General features: G+C 46.8%; 1 protein-coding gene across 1 annotated transcript in view; it reads left to right on the top strand.

Annotated features, from left to right (window-relative positions):
• MAP2K4 (mitogen-activated protein kinase kinase 4) overlaps positions 1 to 15,696 on the top strand; it is a 67,254-nt gene that overhangs the window by 49,561 nt on the left and 1,997 nt on the right. Inside the window, exons 7-12 of the mRNA XM_086857765.1 lie at positions 2,949 to 3,068; positions 8,848 to 8,967; positions 9,713 to 9,764; positions 10,169 to 10,296; positions 14,288 to 14,365; positions 15,270 to 15,418. Coding sequence (XP_086713891.1) covers positions 2,949 to 3,068; positions 8,848 to 8,967; positions 9,713 to 9,764; positions 10,169 to 10,296; positions 14,288 to 14,365; positions 15,270 to 15,418 — 647 coding nt within the window. The remainder of the gene's footprint in view (positions 1 to 2,948; positions 3,069 to 8,847; positions 8,968 to 9,712; positions 9,765 to 10,168; positions 10,297 to 14,287; positions 14,366 to 15,269; positions 15,419 to 15,696) is intronic.

The raw sequence follows: 15,696 nt of genomic DNA, 5'->3' as shown, positions 1-15,696 counted from the left end.
TTTCAGGGTGGCACAATCCACAGCACAGACTGTGCTTTTGCTGTTGATGCTACTCAAAGCATGGCTTCAGAGCTCTTCTTCCTTATGTTGGAAGGCTTTGTCCTAACCTGTGTTTGACTAAAAAGGGCTGGAAAATTTTCTCCTAGACGATTTGAAAAAGTTTAAATTGGAGGCCAACAAGGAATTGTTAAAAAGGAGACTCCATAAGTTTCTACTACAAATCCCCCTTTTTCCATCTGTGGCTTGTTTGGCTGTGGGGCCACTTATCAGTGACTGCAGGAAGGTGACTGGGCTGAGATCTGTAAGGCCTGAAGTCAACTCCTGTCCATCCCTGTCTGAAATTCTGCCTTAAGCAGCTGCCTCACCTTGTGTCTTCCTTCCCTGCCATTCCCATGTTCTTGGGGAGTGTCTGTGGGAGCTGCAGTGCTTTGCCCTGTGCCTTGGGTTTAGGTAGCAGGTTGTATCATGGATCACGAGCTATTTGGGTAGGGACTGCTGTTGACTTTCCTGACCCTCCTGTTCTGCTGCTGAACTGGGAGTGCTGAGCTGCAGCAGGCTCCCTGGTACAAACAGAGCTACCTTGTCCAGCCTGGGCTGACCCTGTCTGTGTGCTGTGCTGCATGCTGCTCCTCTGAGCTCTCCCTTTCTCTTGACTTTGCCAGTCTCCAGCGCTGTTTTATGAGAGCTCCCAGTCTTGTATCATGGCATTCCTTTCACTCCCTGAAGCAGTGTTTGTTGTAGTGTCCACGCTGGCTTCTCAAGCTGTCCTCTGCCCTGTAGCTGACCCACTGTCTGTGCTCTGGGTCCTCTGCCAGCCCTTTCTTGCTCATGTTTGAGGAGAGGAGCGTTTGGTTCCAGTGTTTTTCTGGAGTGCCATTAAAATCACCTCCACCATACAGTGTATATTTCACATGGCTTCCAGTGCTGGAGAAGTGACAGCAGAGGAGGAATGTCAGAGATGGGAGGAGATGCTTTCAGGAGAAGCTGTGGACTTTGAGGTGGATGCTGTGGGGTTGGCTGTGACAGGATTGTGCAGGTGCATGGGGAATGCAGAGCAGGGCTGGGACAACTCTAAGATGACCAGGACAGAGGCTTTTTGGAGACAGACATGGAGTGGGCACAGAAGGAGGATACAATGTGGAGAAAAGCTTTTGGTTCCTCACCAGAGGTGACCTTTTCAGTGTGGGTTATGTCTCAGTGAGAGGCTGAACTAATGGTCTTCTTAGGTCTCACCACAGTGGCTTTGGCATCCATCACCTTCCATGGAGGTCAGGGCAGTGACATTTCCATTTCCCACAGTGCTGTCACTTGGACAGAAACATTCACTCTGCTCAGCCTTCAGCCTCTCAGGGGATTGCAGAGCTTTGTATGGTGAGGGCACAGGAGGAGGGAATAGCCAGTGGCTGGCTAAACTTGTGTGGCACAGACCTGAACCAGTGACCTGGAGGTGAAGTGTTTTAGCTCCGTTCCTGGCCCACTGAGCTGCTTCTTGCTCTGTTGGTGACACAGAACCCCACCTGCTCAGCACATCATGGGTATTACAGACTGTGGATGCTGGATGAGTCTCCTGACAGGTCCCCAAGAACTCTAGAATTCACATGGTGGGAAAAAATATAAACATATTTACTGGTTTAGGCCAAAGTAGAGGTACTAGAACATTAACAAGTGGTTAAATACCAAAATACCAGGATATACTACAGGTAAGGAAAATCACAGTGTACTGTCCTTATTTTGTATGGGTCATCACAAAAGAAGTCCTAAAGTACATAATGGTGCACAGTTAGACATGTGGTGCTATATGAATGGCCAGCCTTGAAATTCACCTGGCCTGGGCTGGCTGATGTGTGTGGTCCTGATGCCACCAGCAGTTGCCCACGGGGCCATAGTACTGGTGAAATGGGTGCTAATATCTTGCAGATCTTTTCTACAAGCTTGAATAATTTTTCTTTCTTGGATAACTGTGTAGTTTTTGTTGCTGAGGACGGTCCTGGCTACCTCTGATAGCTTTGGACTTCTTGCCAGATATTTTTTTATTTTTTTAATGGTTTTTCAACGTGAATCACAGCTTCAGGATCACGATTTCCTCACTTGTGATTCAGAGAACGTATTAATTAGTGCAAGATGTTAAATATATCTGTAAAATCACATGAAAAACAGGATGGTCATCTCCATCCTTCATTTAACCAGTTTTATGTTTGAAAATGCAGTTTTCAGTTTTCAAATGTGCATTATTCTTTGAAGCCCAAGTGAAACTTTTCATAATATATGGTGTATATATGAAATGTCATGTGTGTATACATATATATATATCAATATACACATTGGGTATGTATCTGTATAAAGTATTTTCTATACAGTGTTGATGTTCCCTCAGCTTCACTAGGTAATGGATTGTTAGTTTTGTGAGAAGAGTTCACAGAACTGCTGCCCATCATTAACATTACCAGGGAAATTTGTCCCCTGGCTTCTGTGGCAGTCCCTTCTCCCCAGCCATGGTGGGGGCTGTGCAAGGAGCCTTTGGCTTCTGTGCTTAGAAATTTTAAACATAATGTTCTTTGGTTAAATTTCAAACCAGTCTTCAAGCCCCATCCAGCATGGCTAAGAACTGTGTGGGAATTTGTTTTGAAATGAAAGCCTGGATGTGCTGTTTTGCTGTAGTTTTCAATGAAATTTCAGCTCTTTAATTTCTTCCTGACATTTCATTTGAAAATGTTGATGCTTATGCAAGGACTGAGGGTTTTATAGGCTGATTAAACAGCTTTAGAAGTGTTCAGTTACATTTCTTATTTGAGAGCACTGCTTGATTCTCCAGAGTGTTTTTGAGCATGCCTGGGGGACTGCCTGCTCTGCTTGGGTTTGGGCTCCTGGTCACGAGAGTCCATCAGCAGGGCTGAGCATACAGTAATGGCATGGAAGTGATAAAGTCTCTGCCACTCTTCCTCTTTCAGAGAATTCGGTCGACAGTGGATGAAAAGGAGCAGAAGCAGCTTCTGATGGACCTTGATGTAGTGATGCGAAGCAGTGACTGCCCGTATATTGTTCAGTTTTATGGCGCGCTCTTCAGAGAGGTGGGCACCCCAAACTTGCTTCACTTGTAGCAGAGTTTGGGTTTTACCTTGTTTTTTCCCTTGGTAATTTGAAGCTCATGCTAAGGAGGAGAAAATTGATACATGTTATGTTTCTTGATTCCCCACTTTTACTCCGGGTGTTTAGCCAGGAGACCCAGGTGTCCGGGCACTTCTGAACAAGCATTTTGTCCCTTTGCAACAGGAGGCTTGGAGAAGATGGATGTTGAAATCTGACTGCTTCTTCTCCTTCCTCTTGTAGTTCTTCTGCAGGCTTGGATTATCCCTGCTCCTGTAACTGCTCTGTTTTGAAACTGTCACAGTATAGGGGGACAGATATGGAGCCTTTGGCTGTTTTCCATTACTTCAGAACAGATCACTGGAGATCTCCTGACCTCTACTCAGGAGAAGAAGGAAAATAGAGACCTAAGGGCTGCAGGTGGTCTTTGGGGATTATCAGGCATAGCAGCATGTGCAGAGTCTTGTGAGGTTTTACTGGAAAACTTTTAGAGAGAGGTCAGTGTTGTAGATAAAACCCAAAACTGTGTCTGAATATTCAATTCCTGCTTCTAGAGAGTCTGCTTCTGTAATTTTGCCAGGTCACTCCTCTGGTTTAAATCCCATTCTCTAAAATAAGCATAATAATTCTTCCTTTTCCCACGCTCTGCTTTTTCTGATCTTTTTGAACATAGAGCCATTTTGGGCCAGCAGGCATTGTCCATGCTCACACAGTACAAGCTCCTACCATGTGTGGAGCCTCAGCTTTGCTGGAAATTTCTGGCTTTGCTGAGATAATGGTGGTAAGTCTTTCAGCTGGTGTGAGGGAAGGTCTGTGGACAAAACAGTGTCTTGCCAGATGCTGATGAGCAACATGCTCAGAGCTGTGCAAGCCTCTCACCTCCCTTCAGCTGTGGGCATATCTCAGGGTGTAAATGTAAATACATAAACCATATAAAAGCACCCAAATGCCAGCTTGGCTGCACTTTCTGTCATGTCCAAAAATCTCATCATCCTGCAGCCAGGCAGGGCTCCCAGGATTGCATGCTCTGTCTAGGAAAGGTTTCATTGGCATCACTCTTGTTGGAGTGAAATCCCCTTTTTCCCCTTCAGCATAAGTCCTATTTGCTTCTGAGATGGAACCATCCTTCCCCTCTCCTTGGTCCCTCACTGCCTAGGGATGTTCCAAGGCACATTCCTCAAGGGTACAAAGGCTGGGCTGGGAGGCTTCCATAAAGTTTTCTGTCTTGTCCTATTAATTACTTGTTCCAGTATTAAGTAGAATTTTAATCTTTTAAAGATAGCAAAGTATGACAGCAGAGAAGCACAGAAAGGGAAAAAAGGAATTTCAGCATGCTGTTTGGATCTGTCTGACTCCCCAGTCTACATATCAGATCAGTTCTCAAATAACTGTGAAAGATCCAGGTCACTGCTGCACCATCCCCTTGGGGTGTAAGAGCTCATGGGACATTGGTGAAGACTGAAACTCTCTCAGAAAATCTGCAGCAAACTATATAAAACAAAGCTGTTTGTTCCAGCATTTCAAGGTGAAAAGTAAGGAAATCCTTTTGGGATTACCTACTCTGAGCTGGGATTCAGCTATGGATATAGCTGAATATATATGGATATAGCTCTGGCTATGGATTGAGCAACTGCTGAGAAATCTTCTTTGCCTGCTCCTAAAAGGTGAAACACTTCCATGTGAGCCTCTTCACAGGAGTTTAACATGCTGAATAGACAGCTTGTGCAGTCAGAAGGTTGGCAGGATCCAAGCAGCTCCAGGAGAAGCAGCAGGGCAGCTGGCACAGAGGGAAGGCAAGCAGCCTTCCACAACAGGGAGTGTTTGATGTGGAGAGGCAGAGCTAAGCTCTGGGATCCTGACAGTTTGGGAATACTAAACCAAATTGGACAAAATTATGCAAGGTCTTACTTTGTACCCAGACAAGTGTCCCAGCTTGCAGTCAGGGAAGTAGCTGTGAACACAAGTTCCTGTGGCAGCCCCTGTGAATACCAGCAGTTCTATTTGGAAAGGCAGAAAATACTACACAAAAATTTCTGTAGTTGTATTTTCTCTTGCTTGTTCTGCGTTTTGTAATAGGGAGAGTCTTCTTTGGGTGCTGCTTGTCCCTCAGCAGGCAGCACCTGAACCTTATAATTTGTTGCCTGTTCTTCAGTCACAAAGGACATTTCTGTGATGGAGCATGTAACACATTGATTGCCAGGTACAGGACTTTGCTTCAGCTCATTGGCACTCACTAGATGAGATTAAATTCTCTGGTCAATGAAACAAGAACAAAGCTGAAAGAGTGTAAGATGGTGTAAGTCTGTGCAGTCAGGGACTTCAGTGCACCGTGGCCAGGACATGGTTTGCTTTCTGGGCTGCAAGCTCATGTTACCAGCTCATGTTCAATTTTTCATCCACCAGTATCTTTCAGCCCTTCTCCTCAGGGCTGCTCTCAATCCCATCATGGGAATCACTGGTGAGTGCCCTGACCCAGGTGCAGGATCTTACACTTGTTGAACTTGGTGGGGTTCCCACTGGCCCCAGGAGACCAGCTGGTTTTTCCATATTGCACCCAGGAGAGCCCAGTCCTGCTGGTGCACACAGAGCTGTCCACATCGACCATCAGAGATGTGATTGAAGAGGATCTGGCTGCTCATTCTTACGTGTTTCTTCTCAAGGCTGTACTTGCTAGATGGGGGAAGGAAAAAAAAAAAAAAGGTTGATTGACAGATGTTCTGCAAACATTTCGCTTGAGTCTCTTCTTGTGAGAAAAGAGGAGCTGTGGGCTGAGCCCACAGGGCTGCACTGGGACCCCCAAGACTTTATCCCTGAGCGTAGCTGCTTTAAGAGGTTTTTAGGTCTGGAAAACAGATGGTCTTCTTTTCTTGCCTGTCTGCTACAAGCTTTATAGTTGCTCTGGTTTGAAGCAGTACCTGTAAAGCTGTGAATGTTTGGGTAGTTACCATGACCACACTAGTGGCTCTTCAAAGTACCTGTTCTGATTGTGTTTCTTTTGAAAAGGGGAAGAGGAAAAGTGCCTTATCTGACTTGGAATCTCAGGAGTGACTCCTACACAGTGCAAGTGTAGTTGAACCAAGTTTAAACCAACAAGTTCAATACTTGATAAAATTATTCAATGAAAAATTCATTGCAAGTTACAGAACATGCCTAGGGAACCGGGTAAATCAGCCCATGGGGAACTTCTGCTGGCAGCAGCGAAGAGCTGGGATGGATGTGTTGGTAGCACAGTGCTGGCTGCTGTGAATTGCTGACATGCCTTGCTCAGTTGTTTGATCTCTTTGCTGTTGATGCACCTCACACTGTTTTTATGGAAATCCTTGCCTGTGCTGCCATTCCTGAGAACATCTGTCCCCGTTGTTAGTCCCTGGTCTGTAGGAAATATGTCCTGTGTGCCACATAAATATCTACTGGTGGTGGTGACATTTGTCAGTCTCTCTCACTGGTGCATAAAGAGCTGGCTGCCCCTGCAGTGAGCAGATGTGATAAATCCTCAGCATTTGCATCATAGAGTGGTGGGTGTTGGCAGGGACCTCTAAGGTCACCTTTTCCAGCCATCATCAAGTGGGGCCACTTGACCAGGACTGTATCCAAATAGCTTTTGATTCTCTCCAGGGATAGAGTCTCCACAGTCTCCTGGGGCCACCTGTGCCAGTGGTTGATCCTCCTCACAAGAAGCATTCCCTCATGTTCACAGGGAACCTCCAGTGTGTTCTTTCCTGATGAGCTGCACTCCAGATGAGTGACATCTTTGTGACACCTGCTCCCTTGTCAATGGCAATTCTCTGCATTGAGAAGCTGAAGCATCTCCATTGCTTGTGAAGTGGCTTTTGTGTCTGTCCTGGACAGGGATATTTTGAATTAAATGCACAGGGTGTTCCTGGACATTTTTTTGGAATGTCTACAAAATGTGCATTAGCATCTGGTAATCTAATACCCAGTAAGGACTAAAATGCATTCTTTGGAAGAATAACTCTAGGAGGAAGAGAAAATGGAAGCACTTTTGTCATTTTATCATCGGAAATCAACCTGACGGAAGAGGCAAAATTTAAAGTGAAACTTTCATTAGGGTGGTTTTGTCCTCACAGTTCTCAGTGGAGTAGGACTTGCCCATGTGCATCAGTGCTTCTTGGTGTTTGGTCAGGGAGACAGCTGAGTCCCCATTGCACAGCCAGTCTTCCTTTTTCTTCCCATTCAAATTCACCAGTTTGCCAACAGGTAAGGCTCTCCAAATCCCAGGAAGAGTTAGCCTGTAGAGTTTTGGATCTTGCCACCAGCCTTAAGGATACTGCGTAGTGGAAAAGGCCTGTTACCTTTTTCCATTGATCTTGCTGGCATGAATTCATGTAGGTCAGGTAGGTTTTTATATTATCAGATTAATAAATGCCCCCATTCAGGAGTTCTGTATGGCATCTACTTCAGTAGACCAGTAAACCAGGTCTTCCCTTGGGTGCTTTTGATCATGAAAAAGTTTTTTTTATGCTTAAAAATCACCATTGGATATAAATTTGTTGTACTTCTTTGAAGTTTCAGTACCATACCCATCCCAACCTGTGATGCAGAGTGTGAATGAAGCCTTTATTATGGTAATGGCTCTGCTCAAATGTTGTTCACTTGGTTTGTTTTGCTGTCCAAACACCAGCTCTTGTAGCCTGGCAATGGAAGCCACTCACAGTACTGGTGCAATTGGACATAAATACAAGGCTGCAGGTGATGAGTGGCATTCTGGCTCTCTAGAACCAGTCCAGTCCCCCATGGTCTCAGTACAGTAGCCCAGGCCTGTCTCAATTTTTTTATAAATCTGATCAAAACAGAAGCAGTTTTTGAATGATCCTGTAGCCAGTAGAACCAGTCCATGAGAGAGAGGCTGCTCTCACTACAGATGGCTCGTAAAGCTCTGGTGGGCTTCTAGTCCCACTTGATTTATTCACATCACTGGCTGTGGAGCCACACTGCCTGCCCTGAGCCACTCTCCATCAAATGGAAGAGCTTCACCTGCACTTTGCTTTCATTGCTAGTGCGGAAAAGAAAAATTGTCTACGTGTATTGCCCAATTTCATTTCTCTAGTTTAAATCTGACCAGTTCCTTAGCCAGCTTCCTCCATAGCCACCCTATGGTCTGTAGCAGCCCAGGTTCACCTTTTTCCAGGTCTCCTGAACTCTGCTGGTTATGCCCTTGTCCTGCTGTTCTGCTCTGGCCTTTTTCACTATGACGTACCTGCTTCCTTGTCTGTCACAGCACTTACTCCATCTTCTGGTTTTTTTGAGTGAAATGAGATTTTTCTGGGCTCAAGCTTGTAACAGCCCTTGAGAGGATGACATCAGCTCCTGTTCTGCCTTGAGCTGATGTGAAAAGCCTGATGCCAAATGAGCAGCATAAACTGGAGCTGCCTGTGGCTATAAACCAAAGCCTTCTTCCCCAGCTAGCCAGCCCTTCCTAGGAAAGCAGCTCCCCTCTTCTGAGTGTTCCACGGTGCCTGCAGCCTTCTGGAGAACAGAACAGTGTGTGAGGTTTGGATTCATCTGGGTTCAAACATCTAAACTGTAATGTTGGGTGTGAGCTGGGCAGGTAAATACCTCTACTGTGAATGGGAGCAAGTCTTTCACTGCTAAAAATAATCAAGCTGAATTCCATCCTTTCTATCAAATGCATGCTGCTGTTAATGTATTTCATAGGATTCAACAGATCTCTATGTGCTCTCTGGATCTGTGTTTCTCATTTTTATCTCAACATAGTAACACAACATTATTTTCTCTTTCCAGGGTGACTGTTGGATCTGTATGGAGCTCATGTCTACCTCGTTTGATAAGTTTTACAAATATGTATATAGTGTATTAGATGATGTTATTCCAGAAGAAATCTTAGGCAAAATCACTTTAGCTGTGAGTATTTTGTTAAAACTTTCTCTTGAAGATAATTGAAAAGTTCAGATCCTTGTTCAGATGATACTCCATGTGAAAAGCTGGTTGGTCTGTGGAGCAGAATTGCTGTTGCTGTTTGCACCACACTGGGAGTGATTCTTAGTGTGCTCATGACTTTCCCACAGTGTATTGCATGGTGTAAAAGGAAGTCCTGGGGTCAGTAATCAGTTCATAAACAGACCGTGGCACCAACTTCCTGCTCTGCTTGAATGGGAGCACCAGCAGCACAGGCACCAGCCCAGACCAGAGAAGCTTCTGGCAGTCTTGTGCAAAGTCTCCCAAAAGCACTGGAGAACCTGGCTGATGTTTTCTTGGTATAACCTGGAAGTTCTGGCCTAATGAAAAGTCAGATAATTGAAACAGTTGTGACTTACTGAAAAAAATACAGCATAGGGATTGAAATAAGTTATTGCTCAGAATAATTAACATCAGAGATTGTTGTTTCCACCCCTTACTCCCCTCTCCCAGAGTGGGATCTTTGCAGGTCACAGGGGATGTATGTTCACTTAAGCCCATACTCTCTCTTATATCACCTTCTTTTTGCAGAAAAGGTTCAGAGAAAAATGCTTTTATTACATGGCATATTATAGCATTGATATTTCAATGTATTAAATGCTTTTTACCCCTGTTCTTGGAGTTCCAAAAATTTAATAATCACAGGACTCTTACGACATCTGCTAATTTTTAATCTATTTTTCTTTCCTAGACTGTGAAAGCACTAAACCACTTAAAAGAAAACTTGAAAATCATTCACAGAGGTGAGTTCCTCGTGTCTTTATGAGTTTATACTTATTCTTCTTGTCCATTAAAATAATTGCAAGGATTGTTAGCAGCCCTTGGTTCACTCAGAGTGTAAGCAGGGCACCTGTACTGCCACAAGTCTGAGTCCAGGTTTTGAACGAGTGTCCCAGTGTCTGTTCTGTTGCCCTTTCAGCCTGTGTTTTCCATGTAAGTGATTTCAGGGTGTTTGGGCATCTGCTTCTGCCTTTGGGCACGTGGCATCTCCAGGGCTGGCTCCATCCCCTCGTGCTCCCGTGCAGGATCCGGTGCCAAAGGTGACGGCGACGGCGCGGCGCTGCCGGCCTCAATCCTCTGCAGCTGCTCTGCTTGAAATTGAAACCTCCAGCCGTGACTTACTGCTTTAAATTTCTTTCTCCTGCAGACATCAAACCTTCCAATATTCTTCTGGACAGAAATGGAAATATTAAACTCTGTGACTTTGGCATTAGCGGACAGCTCGTGGACTCCATTGCCAAAACGCGGGACGCGGGGTGCCGGCCGTACATGGCGGTGAGTGGGATGAGCCCTGGGCTCTGTGGGATCTCACCCTCCCCATTATCAGCCTGTTTCCTGTGGGATGAACACCCCTTTCCTGGATGAAACTGAGCTCTGGATGGAGTGCTGCTGTGGCAGTCTCATCCAGGCTGTGGCAAACTGACCAAATTGCTGTTTTTTTTGCTGGGTTCCTCTGCTGCTGCCATGGCTCTGGTGCTGGAGTGGAGGGGAGCTCTGTGCCCTCCAGCTCCAAAACACCATTGCCCAGGGGTGCAGGGCTTGTCTTGGTCTGCAAGAAATCCATTTGCTCTGGTAAGATTATGTCACAGGAGTTATTGCAGAGCAGAATTACAGTGATTTTTGTAAACCACTTTAATTCCTAAGTGTGCCAGAACTTCATTCCAGGAGAATGTGATTCTGGAGAGCGGCAGTAGCAGAGCAGCTGTGTGGAAATTGCTGGGGCTGAGTTGTGGCTCCTGGGAGTCTGTCCTGCTTGTTTGCTGCCCTCCCCCTCCCAGAGAGAAAAGCTGCAGTGGTGATTTTGGAAGCTGCCTGAGGTTTTTAAACACTTCAGTGCCTCAGGGTGCTTTGAAAATGCATCTCTGTTCTCACATGAACCTTGTGCAGGGAGCTGTGTGCCTGCTGCTGTTCATGTAACTTTAATTTTAGTGCCTGTCCTTAATTTTTATATATTTATGGCTCTGTGTGCTGAAAAATACTGTTTTCTGAACTTCTTATCTACCACCAAGCAGAAAAAAGGAAAGTCTCTCTCTTTTAAGGTATGATTCCCATCTGGCTCAGACCATGGCTCTCAGATGGCTTTTCTCTGGCTGTGGTGTCCTGTCCAGGCAAAACCTGTCTGCCCTGACTCTGATCTTTGAGCCATGGGTAGGTGGTTAGCTCTGCTCAGGCTGTTGGTGTAGTTATGCCATGACAGTCCCTGAGATGTCTGTAAATAGCTGCAGTGCTCCTTTTCCCCTGGGGTGTAGGTGGGTCAGTGCTTCCATAGCCCTTTGGTTTTCCTTTTTCCTGTCTGTCTGTGATTTGTGCAGCTCCATCAGCAGCTCCAAACTTGGGTGGACTTTTAAGTGAGCAAAAGTGTTGCAGTTTGGTTTGTGTTTTTCAGAGCTTTGGCAGGGCACAGGGTTTGTGGGGCAGCCAGCAGCTGGCAAGGGATGTGGGAGATGATTGGCCTCTTCCCTGCTGCTCTGCAGCCTCCTTTCCAAGTACATGAGCATTTCCATGTATCAGGGAGCCTGGGAAATGGGGAGATGTCCCCAGTGTGCAGGCACATCTGCCAGCTATTTCTCCTAGCCAGCAGAGGCTGATGCCTGAAGGGATGCTGTGATCAAACTGGATATACCTGGGAAGGACTCAGTCTGCCACACTCCTCTCAAAAGGAAAAGAGTATTTTTTTTAGTGTAAAATAGGCCAAGAGTAGTAGCTCTGTTCAGCCAGGGAGGCAGGCTCTGCTGGCTGCTTTTCCCTGATGATAGTGTCTCGTTTTGCAAGGCCCACCAACCCCATGGCACTTGCCCCCTGAAGGAACCCACATAGCTGTTGGTAACAATGACCCTGGATGTCAGCCAGTCTGGCTGGGAGTGCTCTGAGGAGGCAGCAGGAGCCATGTCCAGCTGCCAAGCAAGTGCTGTGTGCTTGAACCAAAATTGTTGGAGCTGTCACAGCGAGCGGCGCCTCAGCCTTGGAGCTGTGGTGCTGAGAGGTTGTTTTGCTTTTGGCTTTCAGCTCCCCCACCATTGTTACAGTCAGCAAAGGCCTGTAAATGTTGGTACCTCGTGTTCTCTGAAGGAAAGAAAGGCAGGACTGAGTTCCCAGGCAGCTGCTGGCCCTGGAGCAGCCTGGGCTGTTCTGGACCCTCCTCACCTGTGCCCTGTGCTGGTGCCAGCGCTGGGGTTTGCTCCAGGTGAAGTTCCACAGCCTTCACCCAGCAGTGGGTGCTGCTGGCCAGCCCTGCATCCTCCCTGAGTGCTGCTCCCTGTGCTCCCTGCCTTGTCTCTGGCTGTGTGGATGCTGCTGGGAGTGGGCTCCATGTGCCACGCTGGAGCTCTGGTGGCCTTTGTGACATTGCTGGTTTTTGCCTTCTGAGTGCCCCAGTGGACCCAGTGCCCGTGTCAGAGAGGAAGGGTGAGACTGAAGTGCTTGGTTTAGGGAGGGGCAGACCCAGCCGGCGTGAGGATAGATGTCCTGCCCTTCCCTGCTCTTTCAAGGCCTCCAGGAGTGGATTGCGATGGTGTCACCTCCATCCTTGGTCACTCAGGTCCTTTTCCCAGGTTAGCTTGGAGCCTCTGGCTGCAAACTTCTCACTTCTCCTTGAAGGTGGACAGTCACTGCTGGCCTTGCTGTCAGGGTCAGCTGCATGTTTTGTGTCCAGGTGGTTCAGGCAGAGATCAGGCTGTGCATGGCTGTGTTTGTATAGCTGGGGTTTGGAAGAGAGGGAGGATCTGTTGTGCTCACTGCTCATTTTCCAGTCAAGATGCTGGTGCTCAGGTGGACACTGAACTGGAGAAGCCCTGTGGCAGCCTATACCCTTCTCTGATGCATCCATACCCTGTCCCTTCACCCCATCAGCACATCCAGAGATGGGTCTGCACCTCAGCCTTTTCCTTTCCTGCTTGCACTTGTCACCAGAAGGACACCTGGCCTGGGCTTTGTCTGCAGCCCTTGCTCCAGGTCCCCAGAGTGTGACATAGTGACTCTTCCTTGCTTGGTGTTAATTGCTCCCATGTGATCTACATGGAAAATTCTCAGCATTCTTCCTGCTCTGTATTTAGATGGGATTTATTTTGGTCCGTCCTGCTTTCCCTTTAACTGTGCCACCATGGTCTAGGGCCAAATCCCCGTTCAGTCAGAGGAGCAGGGTGCCCCTCTTGGGTGCCTGAGACAACCAGCTCTGTCTCACCAGTGCCACCCATCCCACCAGTCCCTTTGAGCAGATTGGCCCTGCCCAGAGCAGCTGCTCCCTCTGCAAGTTCCCTCCTTCATCTGCACCCTGGCACCCTGGCTCTGCTCTGTGTTCTGAGCTGGTCCATCCCTGGTGGCAGCTTCCAGACATCATGGTGTGTCCCCAGTAGAGTTCAGGGCTGGGCCACCTGCTGCTGCACTTGTCAGCTGCATTTCAATGGAATTCTATTAAAATGTAGCTTACAAAACAACCAGGGCTTTCAGAGTACTTCCTGTACCCCATAATTTAGAATTTATTGCTATGTAGGTGTCTTTATTATTGTAGTCAAAACTGAATGAGAGCATGTTTATTTTGACATGTTAATTACTCTATTTTTAACTAAAGAAGGCAGACTGAGGTTTCTTACAAAGATGATATGCAAGGCATAAGGATGTTTTTTGCTGGCTCACCTCTCTGGGTAACTTGCTCTTAGGTGTGAATCACCCATGTCTGGCTCAATATTGCTTTTTATGAAAGATATTTTGGATGTCTTAAAGCCTTGTAACATCATAGTTGCCTTTTAGGGATGATTAAAACCATGTTCAGAGGAGCTTTTCTTAAAGCACCTTGTTTTTATTAGTTTCTTAGTAGCTGGTTGGGGAGAAGAGTTCTGGTAGATGCTGCTAAGCCTCACTCCCCAGGGTTGTGGATGAGATGTTGATTCCAGTTCTCACAATCCCTTGGGAACAACTTGGCTGTGAAAACAGAGAAAGCGAGACTTTGTGTTAAAGAGATCCCAAACTTGAACAAAACTAAATAAATAAGGCAGTCACAGTTATTCAAGGTGTTTGTGCAAAAGGAAAAAATATCTGAAGCATTGGACTGTGATAAGTTGCCATTTCTGATCACCTTTTACACTGCACCTCCATAAAATCCGTGTTTTAAGTGATCCCTTGAGATGTTTCTCTTCTGGGGTTGGATGGCTGCCCCGGCCACAGGTTTGCCTCTGGAGCTGTGCCAGTCTCAGAGTTCTTTTAGGTTTGCAGATGCTTCTCATTGCTCCCTGCACAGCACAGAGCTTGACTGCTCCTTCTTGCGTTTCAGCCGGAAAGGATAGATCCCAGCGCGTCCAGGCAAGGCTACGACGTGCGCTCAGACGTCTGGAGCTTGGGGATTACATTGGTAAGTGAGGGGCTTTGCAGAGTGGGCAGCACAGCCCAGCTCCTTGCTGTGTTGTGGTTGGAGTGGGCCCTTCCTGGCTCAGGCACAACCAGGATGCTTTCCACTAAATGGTTCTCCCTCTCTCTCTCTCTCTGTTTTGCAGAGAGCAAGATGTGAGCAGGGAAGAGACGTTGGGTTGTAAATTTATTTTGTGTTCATAATCTGAGATGAGGGTGCTGAGTGTGGTGGTGCAGAGCAGAGCACCCAGCCCGTGTGAATCAGCCTCTGACAGCCCTGGCAGCTGCTGTGCTTTGGCTGCACAGAGACTTTGGTTAATCCTGGATTCTGGGATTCTGATTCCTCACTGGCTTTAACCACAGCACTGCTAGCTGCACACATTGATACAGTGAGAAGCTCTTACTTTATCCAGGTTGTGAAGCAGAAGTGAAAGCAGAAGAAATCAAGTATGGATCAGGAGTTTCTGTTTTCACCACTGATGTTTAGAAAAACTCATTTTCATTATCCTGCGAGGAGCAGGGAGTTGGATTCAGGGATCCTTATGGGTCCTCTCCAACTTGAGGGATCATGTGATTGTGTTACTCTAATCTGTTCTTATCCATTTTCCCTAGTGGTTGTTAGGATGCTTGGGAAGGGACTGGAGGATTTTGCTGTCCCACACTGGTTTGTTTTATATTCAGTAGAGGAGCAGACATGGCTGGCACGGAAACCTGGTCAGGGTAAATCTGGCCCTCACACAGGCAGCAGAACTCACTGCTGGCTAAAACCTTCCCCCTACTTAGAATCATACAGGGAATAGGATGAAGAATCTCATCTCAGTCTTTCTTCTGGAGGGGTTCAAGGCTGTTGCAGACATTTTTTTTTCCCTGATGTAAACCTGCCTGGTGCTGTTGCTGTCTCCCTGCAGTATGAGCTGGCCACGGGGCGATTCCCCTACCCCAAGTGGAACAGTGTGTTTGACCAGTTGACACAAGTAGTGAAAGGAGACCCACCACAGCTGAGTAACTCAGAGGAAAGGGAATTTTCCCCAAGTTTCATCAACTTCGTCAACTTGTGGTGAGTTGTGTGCTGCTGACAGCACTTGGGGTTGGCTCCTTTTGTTGGCTGGTGTTTGGCAAGGATCATGTGTCCAGCACTTCTGGCTTCTTCTCACATTCCTGCACCAGCATAACAGGGAGGACCTCTCTCATTTTAGTGGTTTGGAGGTGATGGGGCATTTGTCTGGGTTGGGACTGAAGGGCAGACCTTGGAAACTGCTCTTGAGGAAAGGAATTAGAAGAAAACCTCTGAGATGCTGTGCTAGAGAGGCACAGTTAGGAGGGAGGTTTATGTCA

The sequence above is a fragment of the Cyanistes caeruleus genome, chromosome 19 (assembly GCF_971803275.1).
Source record: "Cyanistes caeruleus chromosome 19, bCyaCae1.hap1.1, whole genome shotgun sequence".
In the NCBI taxonomy this organism is placed as follows: domain Eukaryota; kingdom Metazoa; phylum Chordata; class Aves; order Passeriformes; family Paridae; genus Cyanistes; species Cyanistes caeruleus.
Note: the sequence above shows the minus strand (reverse complement) of the source record. Positions and strands in the feature narration are given on the sequence as shown.